At 39.1% G+C, this 24,928-nt stretch overlaps 1 protein-coding gene across 1 annotated transcript in view; it reads right to left on the bottom strand.

Annotated features, from left to right (window-relative positions):
- Positions 1–6,659: 6,659 nt before the first annotated feature.
- Positions 6,660–24,928, bottom strand: part of LOC118280301 (organic cation transporter protein) — a 32,663-nt gene continuing 14,394 nt past the window's right edge. Inside the window, exons 3-12 of the mRNA XM_050701901.1 lie at positions 16,448–16,637; positions 15,712–15,841; positions 14,947–15,075; positions 13,625–13,817; positions 12,668–12,773; positions 11,747–11,997; positions 11,197–11,276; positions 9,982–10,157; positions 9,118–9,290; positions 6,660–8,501 (exon numbers count right to left, since the gene is read on the bottom strand). Coding sequence (XP_050557858.1) covers positions 8,297–8,501; positions 9,118–9,290; positions 9,982–10,157; positions 11,197–11,276; positions 11,747–11,997; positions 12,668–12,773; positions 13,625–13,817; positions 14,947–15,075; positions 15,712–15,841; positions 16,448–16,637 — 1,633 coding nt within the window. The 3' untranslated portion in view covers positions 6,660–8,296. The remainder of the gene's footprint in view (positions 8,502–9,117; positions 9,291–9,981; positions 10,158–11,196; positions 11,277–11,746; positions 11,998–12,667; positions 12,774–13,624; positions 13,818–14,946; positions 15,076–15,711; positions 15,842–16,447; positions 16,638–24,928) is intronic.

The following is a 24,928-nucleotide window of genomic DNA, read 5'->3' as shown; positions in this document are numbered from 1 at the left end:
CAAAATCAAAGTCAAGTCAAAGTATTTATTTCAATTAATCCTAAATTAGGCACCTTTGAAACGTCAAATTGAATTGTCCATCAGGTGCTCGTTCCAAAGTGTAGCTTCGAATGGAGAAGAACGAGCAAGAAACTTCATCGTTACTCTTTTAAAAAATGAGTTTTTTACAATCACTTGACTGATATATACAGTGTAAAACGCTTTTTAACCTACTCTCACGCAGAATCGTGTTGAAGACTCCTATGATGATGAGTCAGAGTCAAAAATAGATACTTTAATATAAACATTAGAACTAATTGTTTGTGAGTTGCTAACAAGAGAAAACAGTTGCGGTAAGGTGTAATGGGATGGGACCAGTTATAACTAATTTTGTAGGTCATTATATCATTATTGCATATCTTTTTTATGGTATAAGCTGGTAAACAAACAGGCGAATCATCTGATGGTAAGCAATCGCTGATTATCAGCCTATGTAATCATATCGGGTAATCCCGAAACACTAGAGGCGTTACAAGTGCGTTGCCGCTAAACTTTTTTAAAGTAAATAAAGATCTTAGTAGATAGGCTCTCTAGTTTTTTTATTTTTTTTCTTTTAAAAAACGTTGCCCCACATTAGGATTTTCTCCTGTGTCGTGGTGCGTTTACAAATGTGCAAGTTAACATACACATACCCAGACCCGAAACAACAATTTATGGATCACACAAAGAGTTGCTCCGTGTGGGGATCGCACCCGCTACACGTTGCGCGGCAGCCGCGTCAACCGTGCAATCATTTCTGTATACCATGGGACATAAGCGTGCGTTTATGCATGTATGCATGTACCTATCATATAAAGACTAATACATAAATACTATATATCTTGGCGACTAATATAGCCTTGTTATTGCACCAGTAAACACCGCAAGCTCAATCAGGAGTTACAAGTGAATTAATTAATGTACCGACTTCATAGATTGGCGTCATACCATAGAGTAGATATAGCGCGCAGAAAGACCAATTACATCTTTATGTTCGAATTTAAACAGTAGTGTATTAAAGTTATTTATTTTATCGGCTTACTAACGTAACTGTTTGACGAGGAACTCGACTAGTTTCAAGCCATGCAAGAGGCTCATATTCATGAACAGCTCGACAATCGCCGCGTCGTTTCAATTCAGTGGCAACTAGCAACGCGACAATTACGCGTTGTGTGTGAAACTAGTCGAGTTCCTCGTCAAACAGTTACGTGCGTAAGCCGATAACATAGTAATTAATTTAGTATGTTTCACGATAGTAATGTAGTTTTTTTATGGTATAAGTCGGTACGTTGCTAGCCTTTTTTGGGTTAGGAATTTAAGGTTTGTTAGGGAATCGGGGTTTTAGGAAGATTGGGGAGGAGGGTGATTGGGCCTCCGGTAACCTCACTCACACAACGCAAGCGTTGTTTTACGTTGGTTTTCTTTGAGGCCGTGGTATCACTCCGGTCGAGCCGGCCCATTCGTGCCGAAGCATGGCTCTCCCACACTTAAAATGCCTTCTTCATGGTCTGATTTTACGACCATTATTGTCACATGTAAACAGCACCTCATGTAGTGTTTTTTTCAGTTCATCCAGTGGCTTCTCCTGCCTTGAACGAGAGCTAGTACTAAAAACTACCCCGTTTCTACTTTTCGAGCCGGAGCCCCGGTAAACCCGCTAGGTAGTCCGCAGCTCCGGATCAGGTATCAGCTCTACTGGGCCCCATCTGTGGTGGTTTGATGGCTCTTTGAGGCGCGAGCGGAACGCGACGAGCCGTACGCACGGGTCTAGTAGTGGTCGGGCAGTGAGCTACCATGCATGCTCGCCGTTCGCAGACCCCTTCGTGTCGTGTCTACAAACTTAATCTATGACATTGTGAACTATAGTATCACTGACAATCAGGTTTTATTGACGGTACGGTAAACATCAAAGAGGACAATAAAACATGAGTTTAAAGATTAAATCTAACAGCTGAGATGATGGTTAAGGTCGCAGGGAGACGATGGATGCAGGTCGCTTACTACCGGCCTATCTGGAAGTCATTGGGCAAGGCGTATGTTTATTTATTACTAGCTACTTTCGCGCGGTTTCACCCGCCCTGCTCGGCTCCTATTAATCGTAGCGTGATGTTTTATAGCCTATAGCTTTCCTCAATAAATGCACTATCCAACACAAAAGGAATTATTCAAATCGGACCAGTATTTCCTCAGATTAGCGCGTTCAAAGAAACAAACAAACTCTTTAGGTTTATAATATTAAGTATAAGTATATACTTAAGTATATTGGCTTAATTACATTTAATTACAGCTTAAGCCAATACATTATACACTTAAAGTGATATAAAATACTTCAAATTATGTAATTTCTTATTTACTTAAAACAAACGAACGAATTACTTAAAACGAATTCATCAGTCATCCATCCTTTCACAAAATCTTAAACAGTCGCGACATACATCCTTCCATCTCGCTGCGAACAAATCACACTCTGGTGCGGACGTCAAAAGAGCATTGATCATCGTCAATGCTCATAGAGTGGAGAACTTGCATGCGCTACTGTTCGGGACACCAGCAATGTTCAGCAATGGACGTCTTATAGCTGATATGATGACGATGATAATGATTTTGATGCGGTCCGAGGATTGAACCCTGGATACCGTGCCATATTAGACAAACAAAAAAAACTATATATATAAAAAACAATTGCTGTTCGTTACTCTCGCTAAAACTCGAGAACGGCTGGACCGATTTGGCAAATTTTGGTTTTGAATTATTTGTAGAAGTCCAGGGAGTTTTTTGAGGCAATATGAAGTTTGTCGGGTCATCTAGTTCTCATCTGTCTGTAGTACCTAAATCTGTCGTACTCAGAGACATTTAATGATTACTTAACCCTAGAAAGATAATCATATTGTGTAGTACGGAAAAGATACTCATGCGTAAAAGGACATCAACCAAAATGGGCTAGAGTTTTGAACAGCTGTATTGAGAAAAAGAAGTTCACAAATAATTTAATAATAATATTTAATGAATTTTGATTTCTATTCGGGAGTGTAAATATAAATAATATTAAATAAGAATAAAAACAGTTTTGTAATTGATTATTGTTATTATTGGTGACACTGCCATGACAACAGTTTTGTGACAGTTCTTTTTCGTATTATATTGTGAATATTATTTCGATTTTGTCTATTTTTGACGACTGTGCTATTCAAAATGGATTCTAGTGTTTTCTATCCGATGACCCCGGCTCACTCTTAGACTCAGTACCCGCTCAAACGTTAACCCTGGCAACGAAGCTGCTTAACATGACGACGACCCCGTAAACTTGGACTTTCCGATTTTGCCTAGTGAATCTATATATTGTGTCAATTGTGGAGCTGAAATCACTCACAGGAGAAGACACAATGTTAATCTTGTGGAAGTGCAGCGAGTTATACTGCAATGGATCGCACCACAAGTGGTAAGTCATTAAGTAAGTAAGTGTAAGTGGTTGCTGCGCTCATATCATGTCTGTGATATGGTATTTAAGTTGGGCAAGGCATGAAAATGTAACTCCACCAGCTCAGTTTCTAGAAAATGTTTTGTCAACATTATGAAAATGAATAGTTTCACAAATAAACGATTTATTTTAAAGTGTTGAAGTTTTTTCATATATTATGTTTAATTATTAATTTGATACAAAGTTTCTTATCTATACGTTTTCTTTGTACTGTAAGCCGCTCAATAAAGTAAAAAATAGTACAATATTTTCATGTTCATGTTCAAGCCCAAACGCCATACAAAGTGGTTGATGTCCTTTACGCATGTGTTTTATTTAGCTGTAGGTTGTTGTTTATTGATTTATTTCAATAAAATTGTATGTTATATATATTAACACATATATAAGAATAATTTAAACTGCAGATAATATATTTATAAATATTTTTTTAATCAAAAATAACCAAACTTATAAACTTCAGTCATAAATCAAATAAACTTTTTAACATTTACTTTTACTACTATAAATTATTTTTAACCATGATAATCATCCATTTTTTTCACATAATCAACAATAACAATATCCTATACATATTATAGGAACATAGAATTCTTTAAAAATCTGTTACAAACAGTTTTGGCACATTACAAGATGCATTTGCCCGTCGCCTTATTTTAGAAGGGCAAAAAGTACAGTAAATTCCTTTTTTTACTACAGGTTCTTCAGTATTTTCTTCTGTCTACTTCTAAGTCATCTATAAAAGCTTCTTTTGTGTCGCTCTGCACGTCATCTTCACTCTCATGGTCACCTACTTCACTATCGGTATCCTCACAGGGGAGCTCGTCGTCACTTTGCATGAGACTGGCCAGGATACGGTCTTCGTCCAAATTACTACTTCCCATTGTTGCACCAATATCTATAAAAGAAACTGTTAATGTTAGTAATGATATACAATCACAATAACATCAAAAAAATAAACAAAATATTATACTAATCAAAATCATAAAAGTCACGTAAAAGATAATCATGCGTAATTTTTACGCATGCGGTCGTTATATTTTAAAATCGGTTATACTTACCTTACTGACAAGTGCGCCATATGGAAGCTCCCAGCGACGAATGAGATGTCCTAAACGCACATCTATGGATTCCCACTATTAAGAAAGATAGAGCTATATTTCGCAAACGCCTGCGTCATTTTTACGCAGACTATCTTTCTAGGGTTAAACTAATCCTTAGTAACGATATTGTTCCGAAAATAATAACTAAGGACTGGGTTAAAGGTTTTAGGGAACAGAGAGTAAAGTTCCCTAAGAAAAGGAGGATCCTCCAACCAGGCGAGGTGATCATGCCTGGCGGGCTTTCTACCCAACTGTTGTTCGTTGGGATTTTCTATACGTGTCTATTCGCATGTAAACTTCATATGTGCGATGCAGGATATTTATGACTTCATCCGTTGATTTGCTCGTCGATAGTCTATGTGCGACTTCTGTCATTTGTCACTTGTCACTTGTCAGAGTGTCGATTCAAGGTAAGCGTCCACAGGCCCGCATCGTACGCATCGCACGCAACGGATTTTAGTTTGTCTTGTATATCTCATCCAACTACGTCTACTGATCCGCATCGTACGGACCGCATCATCGGCAATGCCTACTGATGACGTCATACAGAATGCGGACGATGCGTACGATGCGGGCACGTTTTAAAGGAAAAGTATCATTCATACTCAGTAAGTGACTATTTTATTTCTGAAACATTTTTAAATTAGCTCCATGCGTTGTTCAGCAACCGATCACCTAGCTGTTTCGATAATATTTTTAATACATAGGTATTATTAATAAATCATTCTTGAACTATTTTTGTCATGATACCCAAATAGATGTATACATTGTTACATTTAAGAATTCAACACGCGACCTTGTAATCAACAGTTATTAAAAAATGACAGTTCATAATCTAACAAAATTGCACCACGCAACCTCATCATATAATTTGAGCTAATGTTTATTTTTAAACTCCATATAAATTAAAGTGTTGTTGAATCCGTTGCTATGGTAACGCTACGCTATTATTTGTTGAGTTTTATCCCGTTGAACTCAATCATAATTTAATGGATACTTAAGGTAAGCGTCCACGCCCCTACGATGCGGGCTTGTGGTACGTAAAAACGGCTATGGAGTTGAAAGGAATTGATTAAATAAAAATAAAGGTAAGCTTGAATACTATTTATTTTATGTACAATTAAAATATTGTTCGTTTTTATCACAGAGTTTTCATTATTTTTTACATTTTTTTTATATATCGAACAGCAATGGCATTTTTATGTACAAAATCACAAAAATATTCGTAAAATTATTTGTTTGCTTTATTCATTAATTTATTATTGCTAAACAAATTGTGTGGAGATTTTTAAGCCACTTTTATTATTTTGAAATATTATTTTATTATTTTGACATAATAATATTTATTATTAACTGGCGTACTCAAAGACGTTTAATGATTACTTAAACTATTCCTTAGTAACGATTTTGTTTCGAAAACAATTGCTAAAGACTGGGTTAAGTAACCATTAAATGACTCTGAGTACGGCGGATAGTTTATGTAGAAATCGTTGAGATAAATTAACAAAATCTTAATAATGAGATATATTAGGAAACACGTCCGTATAATCAATTGATTTTCTTTAAAATTCAAAAAACAATACTAAAAGTGACTTAAAATCCACAAACAAAAAAAAAACAAATAACTTAAAAGGAAAATTACATAATAATATTAACTTAAAATCAATATTATTTACAGTAAAACTTAAGTTAAATAACTTACTTTTACTATAAGTAGACACTAAGTTATTCTTTAGACGTCTTAGCTATAAAACATAGTCTGAACATCAATACATATATTTTTTATGGTATAAGCCGGTAAACGAGCAGACGGATCACCTGATGGTAAGCAATCACCGCCGCCCATGGACACTTGAAACACCAAAGGCGTTACAAGTACGTTGCCGGCTTTTTGGGGGTTAGGAATTTAAGAGTTGTTGAGGAATCGGGGATTGGGAAGATTGGGAAGGGGAAATTGGGCCTCCGGTAACCTCACTCACACCACGCAAGCGTTGTTTCACGTCGGTTTTCTGTGAGGCCGTAGTACCTATCACTTCTTTCAAAGAACAACTCTTTGTATGATCCACAAATTGTTGCTCCGGATCTAGGTGTGATGTATAAAAATTAGTTCAAACTAATTTTAAACTCTAAGACACTAAGATTTTTTGCAAAACACATCTTTTTATACCTAACATAGATTCGACATTGGTAACTATCACAATAAGGCAAGAATTTATGTCCAAAATAAGAATAAATTCATAAATTACGCCACACTAATAATATCTAATAATAATAAGATAGGTATTATTATTATTTCATAAAAAAGATACATACTATAATACAATATAATGAATAATTTACCTTTAAATTTAATAATAATTTCGTCTGACATGACAATACAAAAAAATCGATCTCATTTAAATAATACTAATAAAAAAAGAACAATAATGAAAAATATAACATACATTAATTATTAATGAATTTGCAAAAAAAGAAATTTCATCATTATTATATAAAATAAATAAATTCTTTGTACTTTTTGCTTGTTTTTAAAAATAAAAATAAATTACAATTTAAAATAATAATTAGGTATTATTATTTAGTACGCGCTGAGCAATAAAGAGAAAAAAAATCAGATCCGTTATTTAAAAAACATCATTTTTGTGTAAATTGCCTAATAAATGCCCAAATAGCACTTGATTCCGGCCGATTCTAGGTCATTTCAAATTTCTTTACCATTTCAACACATTCTCTACAGCTGTCCTACAATATTTTATGTATAAAATAAGAAATTTATTTTCTCAACAAACAAACCGCAATATGCATCTCTGCCTACCCCTTCGGGGATAAAAGGCGTGACGTTGCTGCTTATTTTCTCATACTTCAGAAGAAGTCCAAAGTCAAAGTCAAATAATTTATTCCAATTAAACCATAAATAGGTACTTTTGATAAAAAATCACGGTTTACTCACGTAAATTAATGGAGAAAAGCTCTACTAGTTTCGAGTCATACAGGGACTCTTCATCATGAGCAGCGTGCGAAGACACGACGACGTCGCGCAGCCGACTTAGCCTAGTAGACTGATTTTTAATTAATTTAGTATGTCTCATGATAGTTATTATAAAAAATATAACACACAATTTTACAATGACCATCAAAACTTCTATAGCAGCGCGACTGTCGCCGCGTCATGTGTCGCGGAATGCTGCTCATGAATATGAGCCTCTAGCATGGCTTGAAACTAGTCGAGTTCCTCGTCAAACAGTTACGTGAGTAAACCGAAATAGATAACCGTCAAAATAGAATAGGTATTTGCTGATATTTAAACCAATGTATACAAGACACAGTAGAAAATACATTGGTTCTCGTGGATCCGCGTTTTGGTACACGACGTGTTAAACTTCTAGCAGAATACCATTTTAAACCATTTTTTAAAAATAAATCACTTCTGTTGTATAAATATTATTATTATATCCTTGCATCAAATAGGGTCGGATTTTCCCAAAAAAAAGCACAAAAATATTGTAGGACAAACAAAACCAAACCCAAAGAATTGAGATCACTTTTACAGAACAATACAATACCTCCAAAAATGGGTGGTAACACCCCACCACTCTCCTTTTCAAACCAGTCTTGGCACAACGAGTTTCAAATAGAAAACTCTAAAACAAAATTTTGTACAGAACTTTTTGGCGAACAGCTAAGAGGAATTAATTCTTCTTCAGACAACGTTTCTGTCTGTGTTGACGTCTCTTCTTCGAGCTGATGCCCTGGTGCTTGCTCTGATGGAAGCCCTGATGGAGGCTCTGGAGCCGATGGCACTGGGAACTGCCCTGACGAACTCTTGGGGTTCTGTGGTGGAGACTGAAGCCCGTTTGGTGTATCTGCCTGGATGATCCTCGCTTTCTGGTTGTTCGGGCTTTTTCCTGTAATTTAGGGGATGGAAGTTAAAAGACTGCTAGGGAAATAGGGTACGATTGCCGAGTCGGGCAAAACATTACCGGGCTTTTTTCGGTTTTTCGAAAATTCCTCAGTAGTAAGTTAGAGTCTGGCATTGTGCCCGGTATATGGCAATAGGTTCAACCTCTATTACATAGGATTTATAACACAAATTGTGAAAAGTCGTAGCTTACCACTTCGGAAATAAAAGAGGTGATGATACGAAGTTAAAACATCTTTGAACTGTCTCAGGGAGAGATGAGAAGGAGTCGAAGTGGCTTTGAATTTTATTTTATTATTTTTACAAAACGTTGCCCCACACTAGGATTTTCTCGTGTGTCGTGGGTGCATTTACAAACAAACAAGTTTACATGCACATGACAGGCGTAGACGTGGTATATACATATATAATACATCACACTAAGAGTCGGTCCGTGTGGGAATCGAACACGCTACACGTTGCGTGTCTGCCGTGTGTGCCCAGAAACCGCACCAACCGTGCAGTCAAATATGTCGAATATATGAACTCTACACAAAATTCCGTTTCTCACCAAATCCACCACTAATAAATTATTGACACAAGCCAAATCTTTTAGTACTTACCTGGGGAAACAAGGATTGTCCCAGAACCTCTGATCCTTGCCAAAGTTCTCTCCATCAAGCAGGGTCTGAGGCATCTCAGTGTCCATGGTCTCTGGCAGGAAGAGACAGAGTAGACCACCAGCTATTCCCAGCACGCCAAGAATCAAGAGAGGAAGGTCTTGGGAGATGTTGGCCTGAAAACATAACGAATAATTAGTTTTAGGGAACAGAGAGTTCTCTAAAAAAAAGGAGAATCCTACAACTGCTATGTTATGAAGATGTAATAACTAAGCTGTGAAACTATGTGACCGTTTCCACTGATATTAAGGTACATATGTAGCTGTGCGAGTAAGATGTGCTATGAAGATACGCCGCCGCAAAGTAGCTATGCGAGGAAGATGCGCAGCTCGAGTATGCGATGTATTGATAGTAGGGAAGCCATCATAATTATTTAGATTACTATAATATTTCAGTAAGGTTAAATTAAAAAAGGTATTAAAATAATATTTTTTTCCCCTAAAAACAGGGGAGTTGTAGTGTGCAGTGACACTTCGCCCCTATAAGTAGACTAAGATAGTCAATTAAAGATATCCCTAAGATTAACACGTCTTCTTATTGCGTTCCCGAAGCCACGTCATTGCATATAGCACGCACCTCCATATATAAAAAAATCAAAGCACATAACTGAGTCCATTTCCACCAGTGCTAAGCTATGGGTACCAATGAATATGATTGGTGGAAGCCAAACGCAAAAAAACAACACGTCTCTCTTCTCTGTCGTTTAACCTTTCGTCTACGGGTATACATGAGATAACAATAGAATACAAATTGTGTCTCGCACTGATCAGTGCTTCAGCATACGACGGGTAACTATATAGGACTTACCAAGTACACGACGAATGGTGCCACGATAGAAGCAACATAACCCATGATGTGTATGAGCGCGACACCCTGGGCTCGCACCACAGTGGGCAGCAGTTCTGCAGCGTACTGGAGACCGATATTATAAGAGATGTTCACAGCGAAACGGCCGAGGATAGCTAGGGAGGCTGATGGTCCACCTGATAAATAGGAAACATATATGAATTTTAGTTCAACCCTAAATCGAAGTATTACTGGGCTTTTTTCGGTATTTCGAAAAATTTCTCAGTGGTAGCACGGAGTCTGGAAATGTGCCCGGTATATGGCAATAGGCTCACCATCTATTACATGGGACTTAAAACATAAAATGTGAAAAGTGGGTGTACACAGTGGCATTACGTGCCATAAAAGGCGTGACGATATGTATGTATTCAACCCTAAATAACGGAACACAAGACAATCGGCGAAGCGCCACCGCTTCATGGTAGATATCCCACCCACTCGCACGAAGCGCTTCGCTTCAAGCTTCCTTGTGCGAACTGCTAGGGAGTGGAACTCCTTGCCGGAGTCTGTGTTTCCTGATTGGTATAACCTGGGTGTTTTTAAAGCCCGAGTGAATAGGTTGCTTATGGGCAGACGTGCTCCATCGTAGGCCGCATCATCACTTAAGATAAGGTGAGATAGCGGCCAAACGTCGACCCATCAAACGTAAAAAAACGGGGTATAAAAAGCTAAGCTATGTAGCTACGAGAGTTTTTTTTTACATTTCTAGACTAAAATAATAGGGTTTTTTTGAGGGGGGAAAATCGTCAATGACTTCCTCCGCCTTGGGCGAGTTGAGACTCATGTCAGACTCTTACTGACTAAAAACCACCCTGTTCCTACTCCTGCTGTTCGAGCCGGAGCTCCGGTAGCCCGCTAGGCAGCCCACAGATCTGGGTCGGCATTAGTCCTTCTAGGCCCCATCTGTGGTGGTCTGATGGTTCTTTGAGGAACGCGACGAGCCGTACGCACGGGTCTGGTGCTGATCGGGCGGCGAGCTACCCTTGCTCGCCGTCCACAGACCCGCACTTACGGTGGCCGGAGATCGTCATACAATCCCCGACGCTTGGAGTCTCTCTTGCGACAGCTGGGGTCTGACGAGATTCATTCCCTCAAGTGCCCCGCCTCCTCCTTAGCATGACTGCTACGCAGGTCGGCTGCTGGCGCGAGTGAAAATAACAGGTCTAGGTTACTTACCAACAGGCACAGCTGTAGCCAGTAGACTGAAGATACCGCTGATCACCATGGAACCGCACGCCAACCATCTTCTGCCCCACCTGGACACAGACAGATATACGCATTAAATAACTAACATAATATAACATAGGAGTGATACCACGGCCTCACAGGAAACCGACGTGAAACAACGCTTCCGTTGTGTTTCGTCGTGTGATATAAGTTACTAAAGGCCCAATTGTCTCTCTCTCTCTCTCTCTCTCTCTCTCTCTCTCTCTCTCTCTCTCTCTCTCTCTCGATCTCCAATCTTTCCAATCCCCGATTCCCCAACAACCCTTAAATTCGTAAGCCTCAAAAGGCTGGAAACGCACTTGCAACGCCTCTGTGTGTTTCAAGTGTCCATGGGTGGTGGTGATTGCTTACTATCAGATGATCCGTCTGCTCGCTTGTGGATCACACAAAGAGTTGGTCGGTGCGGAAATCGAACCCGCTACACGTTCCACGGCAGCCAGTTGCCCAGCCACCGCGCCAACCGTGCAATCATTATAAAAGTACCAAATTATCTTCTCACCTATCCAAAACAGCTGTCAAGAAGGTATCAGCAGGCAGCTCGGTAGCTGACGCGATAGTGAATGTCAGGAAGATGTCCAGCCCCAAGGATCCAACGTTCCTAACGTGACCATCAAACACCAGAGATATAGCCATCCAGATTACAATCAGGAGTATGGCATTGCGCCTCAAACGAGGAGTCTTGAAGAGATCCAACACGGAGTAGGTTCTGCATTCCGCTTCTGATTCTTTAATGGTCTTTAGGGAAGATTCCTGGAAAAGAATAATGGGTTTTTTAGTGAATTATATAATAAATAGAGTGATACCACGGCCTCACAGAAAACCGACGTGAAACAACGCTTGCGTTGTGTGAGTGAGGTTACTGGAGGCCCAATTGCTCCCCTTCCCAATCTTCCCAATCCCCGATTCCCCAACAACCTTTAAATTCCAAACCCCTAAAGCGCCGGCAACGCATTGTAACGCCTCTGGTGTTTCGGGTGTCAATGCACGGCGGCGATTGCTTGCCATCAGGTGATCCGTAAAACGACCACTTCTGAACATAGGCCTCCCCCAATGAGTTTCAGATAGACCGGTTGGAAGTGACTTGCATCCAACGGTTCCCAGCGACTTTAATCAGGTTGGCTGTCCATCTTGTGGGTGGACGTCCCTTTACGCTGCGCTTGTCGGTACGCGGTCTCCACTCGAGAACCATTCTGCCCCAGCAGCCATCGGTTCTCCGCGCTATGTGCCCTGCCCACTGCCACTTTAGCTTGCTTAAGCACTAGCCCATGTTGGCAACTTTAGATTTTTTTGTGAATCTCCTCGTTTACTATTCGGTCTTGCAAAGATACTCCGAGGATAGTGTACGTGAGTAAACAGTGGTTTTCTAGTAAATTTAGTATATCTCACGATACTTATTATAAAAATAATGTTAGGTACTTACTGTAAAATCGCTGAGTACTTTTTCAGGGATTTTAGTCTTGTTGATTCTTTCAAACTTCTTCATGATTGTCAGGGCTTTGTCTATTTTACCTTGCGAGACTAACCATCTGAAAATAGAGTTAATTTTACACATTTCACACAATACATAATATTTACCTTTACGTTTAAAGTAATCGAAACGAGAGCGCGTACGGCGATCTGATTGGTTGGTTTAATTGAGCCAGCCAATAAGAACGCCAAACGTGCTCTGATTGGCTCTTTCTCCATTGTACGTGAGTAAACCGCGATTTTTAGTTAATTTACTATATTACGATTGTTATTATAAAACACTTACGGTCGGTTCATATCTGACGGAACATGCGTCGCGTATCATCGGTCGCGTAACGCCAGAACAGACAAACAGTTGACCGTTCACACTCAACCGATGATACGTCAGTACGACCGATGATACGCTCCACGTATTTTACGTCAGATATGAACAAACCCTTAGTTATATTCATTTTAATAACGAATAATCTAGTAATAGTTTATATGAAGAAAAGAATTTAACCCTAACCGCATTACGCCATGTTTAAGAAATTCGATAGAAGGTATTATTTTTTTACTCTTATTTATTTCTAAGGATCAATGGAGAATGTTAATATGTACTACGTAAATAAAAAAAAACCTACACATTCTTATATTTAAATAGCTTTAAAACATTATTAAGTGATAACCTACTACTTAGTTATAAGTATTAAAAAATAAAATATATGAGACGTTGTACTATGACGTCACAGTACAACGTTAATTTTGTATGAGAAATTCAAGTCATCAAAACTTTAGATGCATATAATTTGGTCAGTTTTGATTGTACGACAAAACTAAGTATACAGATCAATTCGTTACATCGAGGGCTTCACAGTTACACACATGTCTAAAAACGTTAACATTCTCCATTATAATTTTAAACCCTTACCTAGCGCTCTCAGGAACCAACCACGGTGTCAGTATAGCCAAAGCGAAAGGCAAGCTGGTGCCCATGGCAAACATCCTCCAATCATCAGCCCAGAGCGCTATCCAGGGCAGCAGTGATGCAGCCAACGTGAAGAACAGGGCAATGGACATGTTGGCGACAAATGTTCGCCATTTGGGTCCAACGTATTCCAACACTGGTGACAAGAAGAAATATAGTCATTTATTATTTGAACTAATAGCAAACCCGGCGAACTTCGTTTCGCCACTAATGATTTTCCTTGTTTTCCTGCGTTTCTCTTCATTTTTTCCTGAATTTTCTACAAATTTAACGAATGCAAAAACGTGGAAATCGGTTCGGGTGTTCTGGAGTTATAGCGTCAGAAAGGTAAACCCGACTTATTTTTATATTAGGTATAGATGGAGATTGCTCATATGACTTAAATGAAACTACGAGTAGTATTGGTCCACAGAAGCTAAATACAACTAAACATTACCACTGAAACCGAAAATTATTTGTAGTGTTCAAATGCCTGATAGAAATATAATAGCAAGATTCATTTGAGGGTGAGTCCACAGTACTTTCCTGGCAGGCACATACACTACGGTAATAAATCGCGAAACCACTCGCTATTCTATAAATCTTAAGTCCTACCTTCTACCAGTATTTATAAACCACCTTGATTTAACCGCGGTGTGACCAGGGACTAAGTGCGTGGTCTGAAGTCTGCCATTTTTTTCTGGTTATGTTTTGACTTAAATAATTATGATATCATCATACCAAATTGGGCGATGTGGCCTCTAAGAGACAAAGCCCTTTAAATAAATGATTAAATTATAACACATGTGAGAGAGCCATGCTTCGGCACGAATGGGCTGGCTCGACCGGAATGATAACCCAGCCTCGCAGAAGAACGACGTGAAACAACGCTTGCTTTCTTGTGTGAGTACCGTTACCGGAGGCCCAATTACCCCCTTCCCAATCTTTCCAATACCTGATTCCCCAATAACACTTAAATTCCTAACCCCCAAAAGGCCGGCAACGCACTTGTAACGCCTCTGGTGTTTCGGGTGCCCACGGGCGGTGGTATTGCTTACCGCCAGGTGATCTGTCCGCTCTTTTATCAGCTTATACCATAAAAAAATATCTAGCCATTATCAATGAGCGGCGTTGTTCGTTTACCATCAGATGATCTGTCTGCTACCATCGGGTGTTGGATTTCTGTGAGGCCGTGGTATCACTCCGGTCGAGCCGGCCCAACAGTGCCGAAGCATGGCTCTCCCACACTTAACTCGCAGTTAAAAGATAGTAAACATTTAACTTACCAAGGATATACATCATAGTGAAACAGTTGTCAAAAGCGAGTCCCACGAAGAACCGACAGAGCGCGAACGTGAGGAAACTGTTGCAGAAAGAGGTTCCTATTCCTGCTGTGAAGCCAAGGAGGTTGGTGCCTGGAAGAGAGAGAATAAAGAGTTAGTCATCATCATCATCATCAGCCGTAATACCTCTATTATGAGTACCTTTAGTATGAGTTTGCTTTACGTTAAATGAAAACGAAACGAGAGCGCGTAAAGCGCTCTGATTGGACGACGCGAATGAACCAACCAATTAGTACTCAGTTCGAGTAAAATGGTAAAATGTCAGTCAGTACGAGTTTTCTTTAAGTTAAAAGTAATCGAAACGAGAGCGCGTTCGGCGCTCTGATTGGTTGGTTTATTCGAGCCGGCCAATCATTAAACGTAAAACAAACTCATTCTAAGGCTACTGATTAGTTAGTTTATTCACTTCGACCAATCAGTACCCTAGTTTATATTAGATTATTATTAATGACACGAACGTATGTCATGAAGCTCTAACAAAACAAGCAAATTAAATTATTGACAAAAATAAGATACAATTAAAAAAAAAATTAAACAACATACTTAACATTGCTACATTCCAAATTCCAGAGTAAACATTTTCAAAAAAATCGAGAATACTCAATAACTATTTACTCAACTCAGGAATCGAACTAGAGATCTCAAGCTGAACAATCACTCTTTTAATCACCAACAACATTACAAGCAAAATTGAACTCTATTACTTACCAACTAAAGCAGGAATTCGCCCGTACTTGTCAGCTATCCAGCCGAAAACCAGACCACCTACTATAGCGCCGCAGAAGAAGATAGCTTGAGCTGTCGCGGCTAAGTTGTCCTTGTCGCACACCCAGTCCAGCTGGAAGGAAAATAGAACTTATTTTATAAGGGATAAGGTTGTTTTTTATTTGTACAGATTGATATTGAAATATTGCACACCAGCTAAAACGGAAAGAAAAGACTAGATGTTATGTCAAGTGAATAAGGTTGATTTTTGTGTGTACAAATTTGGATTTACTCGCACACATTAACACATAACAGTTTGAGGAGGTAACTCGACTAGTTTCAAGCCAAGCTGGGGCTCATAGTCATGAATTCCTTTGGGGTAGTCGTTCCCCATATACCCATATCTTATAAAAATTTCGAAAATCCGATAGCACTGCGTGACCCAGGAATCGAACCCAAGACCTTTTTCTAGCCAATCACACATGCGACAATTTTATTTTGTGGCAATATTTATTTAATGTTTATTTAACGACTAATTTTTATTTCAATGTCCGTCTTGCAGATTATTTTAAAATATTAGACACGTATTTTTTTCTTACGGAAACAAATACTTTCGAAGATATATCAGCCGTTAAATCTGCAGAGCGTGCCAAACAATTATACATACATACTCTCGAAAAACATAACTCTCCTTCTGGCGCAGTCGGGTAAAAAAGAGAAAACTGCACCCATCACTTACCTCAGAAGCAATGGTATCATAAGGCACATCAGACTTGTTGTACTCCCATCCATATTTACAAGGCACGATGGGCCACTCATCATCAGGAGTCGTTCTGCCTTCAGCCAACGCCTGGCTGAAGTCTGCTGAGAACATCTTGCAACGGTCGTGGGAGAAAGGGCCATCGGAAGGGGGGATGGCTAGAGCCCGTCTGGAATAGAAGAAAAGAAGTGTTTAAAATTTGTTTATAAGAGTTTTTAAACTGACATGGTCACTAACACTATCACTAGAACTTGAGACGGGATATTTAAACCCTCATAAACTCATAGGCATAAATAGACATGGTAAATATCCTGTGTCAAGTTCTAATGATAGGGTGATGCCTGATCCGGAGTTGCGAACTCCCTAGCGGGTTTACCGGAGTTCCGATTCGAAAAGCAGGAGTAGGAACGGGGTGGTTTTTAGTCAGTAAGAGTCTGACACCCCCTTTCGCCTCACCTAAGGCGAGAGAAGTCATTGGATACTTTTTCCCCCCCAAAAAAAAAGTTTTAATGATGGTGTTATATTGTTCTCACATAATTAAACCAACGAAACAATGTAACCAACAATTGTATTGTGAATCTGATTGAAAAAGAGTATAACCTATGGAGTTTCTTGGTGTTTCACTCGTTCTTCTCCATAGGAATCGAGATGGCTGGGCAACTGTACCCATAATACAAGTTTGTTTTACGTTTAAAGTAATCGAAACGAGAGCGCGTTTAGCGTTCTGATTGGTTGATTTATTTGAGCCGAATCTTTCCAAACAACCCTTAAATTTCTAACCTCCAAAAGGGCAACAACTCACTTGTAACGTCTCTAGTGTTGCGGGTGTCCGGGTTTTTATACCATAAACAAATATTTTAATTACATTAGGACTTAAGTCATTGGTTGAGTGGCCACACAACTAATGACTGGCCACAGTGGGTCTCGGGTTCGATTTAGAAGTCGGGTAAAGTATTACTGTGTCCTACTTATGCAAAGGATATAAGAAAATTGTTGTGAAAAAAAAATTAAATAAAATTTGTTTCCAGACAAAAGATTTTTTCCAAAATAGTAACATAATTTGTGTTATTTATAACTAAATTGTAAATAATAGGTACTTTTTCGGAATTCATACCGAACTAAAAACTGTTGTATTCAATTAACAATGGAATTCTCACAAAACGTATAAAAACTAGTATCTCTAACGAGAAAACTAACAAACCATTAAATGATTAATTTTTGATAAAAAAGCCGGATATTTAAACTCGGTCTCAAGCATGGATATTGCTAAAAAATCTGCCGAGTTCAACTCGCTAGTTCATGGTTCCGTAGGCTTTTATTAAGAACTATAGTTGCTGCCAGTGGTGCTTTCGTCCGCGTTCCCTAGGTTAAAAAGCCATCAGACCACCACAGAAGGGGCCTAGTAGGACTGATGCCTAACGGGATGGTTTTTAGTCAGTAGAAGTCTGACACTTCCTCTCGCCTCGCCCAAAGTAGGAGAAGTCTATGGATGATGTTTCGCCCACGCCTCTGGGGTATAAAATAAATAAAAAATCCCATATTTCTTCCGGCTACCAGACCATAATCTACCCCAGTTCCAAATTTCATACCGGTTCCTTAAGCCGTTCTGACGTAAGTGAGTAACAAACTTCTTGAACTTTAAGTGTTTGAGAGCCATGCTTCGGCACGAATGGATCGGCTCGACCGGAGTGATACTACGAGCTCACAGAAAACCGACGTGAAAACGCTCGCGTGTATTTCGTTGTGTGAGTGAGATTACCGGAGGCCCTATTCCTCCTTTCCTAATCTTCCCTGATTCCCGACTTCCCAACTACCTTTAAATTCTTAACCGCCAAAAGGCCGGCAACGCACTTGTGACGCCTCTGGTGTTTCGAGTGTCCATGGACTGCACTGATCCCTCACCATCAGGTGATACGTCTGCTCGTTTACCGGCTTATACAATAAAAAAATCAGATGTATTAATTAAAAATGAGTGACTAACCACCCTGTTCCTATTCCTGCTTTTCGAGCCGGAGCCCCGGCAAGCCCGCTAGGTAACCTGACTTACAGGAGTTGCAGCGGTATAGGAGGTTGTGGCGAGCGTGTCCGATTTAATGTAAACTACCAGTTAAGGATCTCCAAAAAACTATTTCAATTAATATAGGAAACGAATGCACAGCAATATTCGCACCAATAACCATTGAAACATTGGCCGCACAAAGCAAGACCTCTACGTTTTGTTTGTGTGACCTCAAATTAAGGTTGTGTTTAACTAGGTTAGATGAATGTGCCGGCTATCGGTTCAATGGTTCAGCGTGACTTGTTATCACGAAGCTCGGTTTTTGATTCCCGGTTTGTCAATTTTTTTTAGTTGGTAAAGAAAAGATTATCTTTTTTTTATAATAACTATCGTGAGACATACTTAATTAACTATGAGAGACAACCCCGCCACAACTTCTCATACAGCTGCAACTCCTGTAAGCCAGGATCTACAGTAGATACAACCATGAAAAATAATTTTATTGTAACTTTCGTGAGACATACTAAATTAATTATTATGATCGGCGAGTCGCCAGTAGCAGCGCGACAATCGCCGCGTCGTGTGTCGCGGAATGCTGTTCATGAATATGAGCCCCTAGCATGGCTTGAAACTAGTCAGTCGCAAAAAAATTATGACGTCCTAAGTAGCGATCTCCTACAAAATTAATAGAAAAGTAACGCTTTTGAGATTTCGAAAAAAGTATTGAATTTGACTAGTAGGTAACTAGCGTATTGTTGGAGGGCCAATAAAGATAAATAAATAATAAAAATAAAACACCCTAAAAGACGCTCTTCATAATGAGCAGCGTGCGCAGACGCGGCGGAGCGTAGTAGGTGGCGCTCTGTCATTTCTGCATACCATCAGATGTATGAATGTGATGGAAGCTAAAGAAGTATGTAAGGAGCGTAGTAGGTGGCGCTCTGTCATTTCTGCATACCATCAGATGTATGAATGTGATGGAAGCTAAAGAAGTATGTGGAGCGTAGTAGGTGGCGCTCTGTCATTTCTGCATACCATCAGATGTATGAATGTGATGGAAGCTAAAGAAGTATGTAAGGAGCGTAGTAGGTGGCGCTCTGTCATTTCTGTATACCATCAGATGTATGAATGTGATGGAAGCTAAAGAAGTATGGAAGGAGCGTAGTACGCGCTGTCGTTTCTGCATACCATCAGACGTATGAATGTGACGGAAGCTAAAGAAGTATGTAAGGAGCGTAGTAGGCGCTGCCGTTTCTGCATACCATGACACAAAGGCGTGACTTAAAAGACAATAAGTTATAATCTATAGGAAACTTCAAGCTGTCTTTGAGTTTAATTTGATGGCCTTGTAAACAATATAATAATAAAACATAAGACAATCAAATCGTGACATGAGTACCCTTGATTTAACGGACGTAAAGCTATGGGTTAGCAAAAAATGCGATGGGCAAAGTCGGGTCGCAAGTAAGCATATTTTTTTATGTAATAGGTGGCAAACGAGCAGACGGTTCACTTGATGGTAAGCGATCAGCGCCGCCCATGGACACTTGAAACATTAGAGGATTCACAGGAACGTTTCTTTTTATTTTTTATTTTTTTTAAAAACGTTGCCCTACATTAAGATTTTCTCCTGTGTCGTGGATGCGTTTACAAACATACAATTTCACATACACAGGAGTACGAACGGGGTAATTTTTAGTCAGTAAATATCTGACACTCCCTCTCGCCTCGCTCTAGACGGGAAAGACATTGGATGATTTTCCCCCATAAAAAAACCACACTTATTTTTTTTACATTTGATGGGTCGACGTTTGGCCGCTATCTCGCCTGATGGTAAGTGATGATGCGGCCTACAATGGAGCACGTCTGCCCATAAGCAACCTATTCACTCGGGCTTTGAAGACACCCAGGTTATACCCATCAGGTAACACAGACTTCTCATGCCTCTGGTGTTATAACAAAAAATGTATTTCTACTCTGTATCTATGCGTTACCAAGTTCACGACCATGGCCAAAAACATTACTGTCTAACTCACTCAAGACCTTATCGCCCAAACACACTTACTTGCAACCGTGCAAATTACGAGTAAATTAAAAAACAAAAGACTGTACTCGGCGCCACCATAGGCCTGTTCCGCGATAATCCGGACGTCCGTGCCGCAGAAGGTTGTAAAAGTATTTAAATTCATTTCGACCGGAACCGTGACACGGTTAGTTACACCTCTATTCTTGGGGAGACAAAAAACAAGATGGTAGTGAGTCATTTGGAGACTTAAGACCGTTTCTCATGCATGAGAGTGCGGTCTTGAAACCTACCAACGGCAAGTACCAATGTTTAGGGAACAGAGAGTAAAGTTCCCTAAGAAAAGGAGGATCCTCCGACCAGGCGAGGTGATCATGTCTGGCGGGCTTTCTGCCCAACTGTTGTTCGTTGGGATTTTCTATCCATGTTTATTTGCATGTAAACTTCACATGTGAGATGCAGGATATTTATGACGTCATCCGGTCAGGTCGCCACAAATGAGACATTTTCCAAGTTGTATCTACTTTCTAATATTATTTAGACACCACTGACAAACGGTGATAGGAAAATATTGCGAGGAAAGTGAGAAAAGGAGCAAAACAATATTTGTGCTCTCAATTTTATTGGTGAAAATTATGAGATGGATCGACTTGTTAAGTTGGACATTGACGTGGGAGAGCCATGCTTCGGCACGAATTGGCCGGCTCAACCGGAGCGGCCGGCCGAGCAGAAAACCGACGTGAAACTACGCTTGCGTTGTGTGAGTGAGGTTACCAGAGGCCCAATTACTCCCTTTCCTAATCTTCGATTGCCCAACAACCCTTAAATGCCTAACCCCCTTTTGGGGGTCAGCAACGCACTTGTAACGCCTCTGGTGTTTCAAGTGTCCAGAGGCGGCGGCGCTTGCTTACCATCAGGTGATCCTTCTGTTCATTTACCGACTTATATACCATACAAAAACAGAGACTACACTTTAAAGAGATAGGATAGCAGCACTCTCTGATAAACCTGGACCTTTTAAAATGTGATCTGTGGCCCACCTACTAAGTCTAAGTCCGGAGCTGCGGACAACGTAAAAGGTTACCGGGGCTCCGGCTCAAACCAGGAGTAGGAACGGGGTGGTTTTTAGTCAGTAAGAATCTGACACTCCCTCTCGCCTCGCCCAAGGCAGGAGAAGTCATTGGATGACTTTACCCAATAAAAAAAAACCAGGATCTACAGTAGATACAAGCATGAAAAATATTTTTCTTTTTTGAGTAGGGAGAAGTCATTGGATGATTTTCCCTACTCAAAAAAAAGCCCACCTGCTAAGAGGAGGCATCGATAGATCGACAGATATGCTGTCTTCAATACAATGAAATTCTGCTTATCATTAAAAAAATATAAATTGAAACGAACTGGGTTTTTATAGAAATACATCCTGTTGTATGGGATGAACAATTCCTAAGAATTTGCTAGTAAAAAATAGATCTTATTACTATGAGATCAAGATAAGTAATTCTAAGGATATATATAGGATCTAAATGCCGACCTATCTATACCTATTTTTTTATGGAATAAGTCGGTAAACGATCAGATGGATCACCTGATGGTAAGCAATTGCCGCCGCCCATGGACACTTGAAACACCAAGATTTTTAGGTTTTTATTTCTATCTGTCTATTTGTTTGTTCTGGCTAATCTCTGATATGGCTGGACTGATATTGACGAGACTTTAATTGAATATTTATTTAAAAAATTGAAACGAATAACTTTTCATTTTCTAAAATTCATACTTTACGCTGACGAAGTTGGGCAAAAATTGCAGTAATCCACGCAAGAGAAGCCGCGGGCATAAGCTAATAAATAATAATATAAAAAAAAACAATAGAATCTAAATATCGTTAGGTGTAAACGTGACTTCTAATCACAAGTGAGTTCCGGGTATTTATTTTGGTTTCGAAAAAAATATAATATTACCACGCCCACCTATTTCATATTTTTTATGGTATAAGCCGGTAAACAAGCAGACGGATCACCTGATGGTAAGCAATCGCCGTTGTCCATGGACACAGGAAACATTAGAGGCGCTACAATTAGTGTCTTGTTGGCCTTTCGGGGTTAGGAAGTTAATGGTTGTTGGAGGATCGGGGATTGGAAAGATTGGAAAGGGAAAGGAATCAAGGATTCGTTGGATTGGTAACGTCACTTACACGTGTTATTCCAGACCATAATCTACTGCTGTTCCAAATTTCATTCCGATCCCTTCAGCTGTTTTGACATGTTGAGTAACAAAATATATACACACAAACTTTCGCATTTATAATATTAGTAAGAAGTCAGATGATCACTTTTCTAAGGCCCTGGAAATGCTGCGTACTACCAAGCGGGTTACCGGGCTCCGGCTCGAAAAGCAGGAGCAGAAACGGGGTGGTTTTTAGTCAGTAAGAGTCTGACACTCCCTCTCGCTACTTCCAAGGCGGGAGAAGTCATTGAATGACTTTCCCTACTCAAAAAAACAATGGTAGATAAATAAGTTCAAAGTACTTAATAAATGAATGAAGTTTTTATCAACACCTAATGAGTGTTTTTATCATTAAGTTTAAAAAAAACTGGGTATTTCTATACATCTGCGGTTTGGACTATACATCAACTGACGTTAGAAAAATAACTCATAATTAATCAAGAATAAATGAATTAGAATTCATTCAATCGACTGCACAGTTGGTGCGGTGGCTGGGCAACTGGCTGCCGCGCAACGGGTAGCGGGTTCGATTCCCGCACGGAGCAACTCTTTGTGTGATCCACAACTTGTTGTTTCGAGTCTGGGTGTCATGTGTATGTGAACTTGTATGTTTGTAAACGCACCCACGACACAGGAGAAAATATACTAAGCGTCGGGCAACGTGTTTATTTAAAAAAAAACCGCAATGAATAAGTCATTATGATTACGATTGGCACATTGGCTGGACAACTGGCTGCTGCACAACACAGCATGTAGCGGGTCTGATTCACGCATTAATAGTGGAAGACAGTGGTAGAGGTGTCAGAAAAAACGAACGAGAAAGAGGGTTGACCGATTTGTCTGCTCTTAAACATCCACCCTGGATGAACTGGAGTATATGCATACTCCAGTTCATCCGTGATCATGGCGCTTGCAACAGTGCCGAAATATCGGAAACTCATAGACATAGATAAACATGGTAAATATCCCGTCTCAAGTTCTAATATTAGTGTTAGTGACCATGTCAGTTTAAAAACTAAAAATTAAAATTGATGAGTCCATTCCTAATAGCTTTTTCATAGGTAAATAGTAAAATATTTTAATAATTTATTAATGCTCGATTGACGACTCTACTTTATTTATAGCATAAACAAACACGTAATAAAAAAAAGAATAAATCTATAATGTTTCCCGCCAATCCGTTTGACAGCTGTCATCGAAGTGTCAATTAAAAAATAAACTTAATTTGTTGTTGCTTTTTTTTCATTAATTTCCGAATATTTGGCGCCTGTTAAGATTGTTTTAAATTTATTAAAGGACTATGTCGCCTTTTGAGATATTTCCCAGTTTTTTGTGATTGTGTTAATGAGAATAATTAAGTTTCTATAAAAAAAAAACTGTTGGAAAATCCACCTTGCGTGGTTATGGCAAACCCTCATAATTATGTAAAAGAGGCTCATAGTTCATGAGAGAATTAAAAATGTACCTACTTATTGAAATATGCAAGGTTGAAATAAATTATAGTCTACTTTGTATGGGCGATCAAGTTTTTATATATTTATATATTTTTAATAATAACTGTTAGTTTATTCCTACATTAGTCGTTGAGTCGCAAAATAAATGTGACTGCTAAGCGTGTCAATCAAACCCGAAGTTTCATTCCCAAGACAGTTATAGGACAAGCAACCTCCCATACCGCTGCAACTCCTGTAAGCCAGGATCTACAGTAGATACAACCACGAAAACAACGGTTCCGTTGTCTTTAAAAGTTAAAGTAAAATTTGCTGGGTTGGTGGCCAAACGCCGACTTATCAACATTGAAAAAAAAGTGCGTACCTCCACTTTTTGAAGACTGTCAATATATGAAAGATATAATGCTGAAAACCGCATCAAAATAGGCTGCGCCAAACGCGAGATAATCGGGCACATACATACTACATACATGTCATATGGAGAACTTCCTATTATTTAAATATTCGGTTAAATTTATTATTACTGTGGGAAAAGGACTCGGCAATATTTGACCCCAATAATTTATAAAAAAGGTAGCTTTCATAAGAAATAACACTGTTAACTTAAGCAAAGTACCCATCCTTAAAGAAAATACTGAATAAGGTATTTTTAAATACGTTAAATACATAAGTACCTGTTTAAAATTTAAAAATACATATAAATTTTTAAATATTATGTGATCATAAATAGTAGTAATAAGTAAATAGTAGTAATAAGTAATAAT

This window comes from Spodoptera frugiperda, chromosome 21 (assembly GCF_023101765.2).
Source record: "Spodoptera frugiperda isolate SF20-4 chromosome 21, AGI-APGP_CSIRO_Sfru_2.0, whole genome shotgun sequence".
Taxonomy (NCBI): domain Eukaryota; kingdom Metazoa; phylum Arthropoda; class Insecta; order Lepidoptera; family Noctuidae; genus Spodoptera; species Spodoptera frugiperda.
The sequence above is the reverse complement of the archived record's forward strand: the minus strand, read 5'-3'. Positions and strand labels throughout refer to the sequence as shown.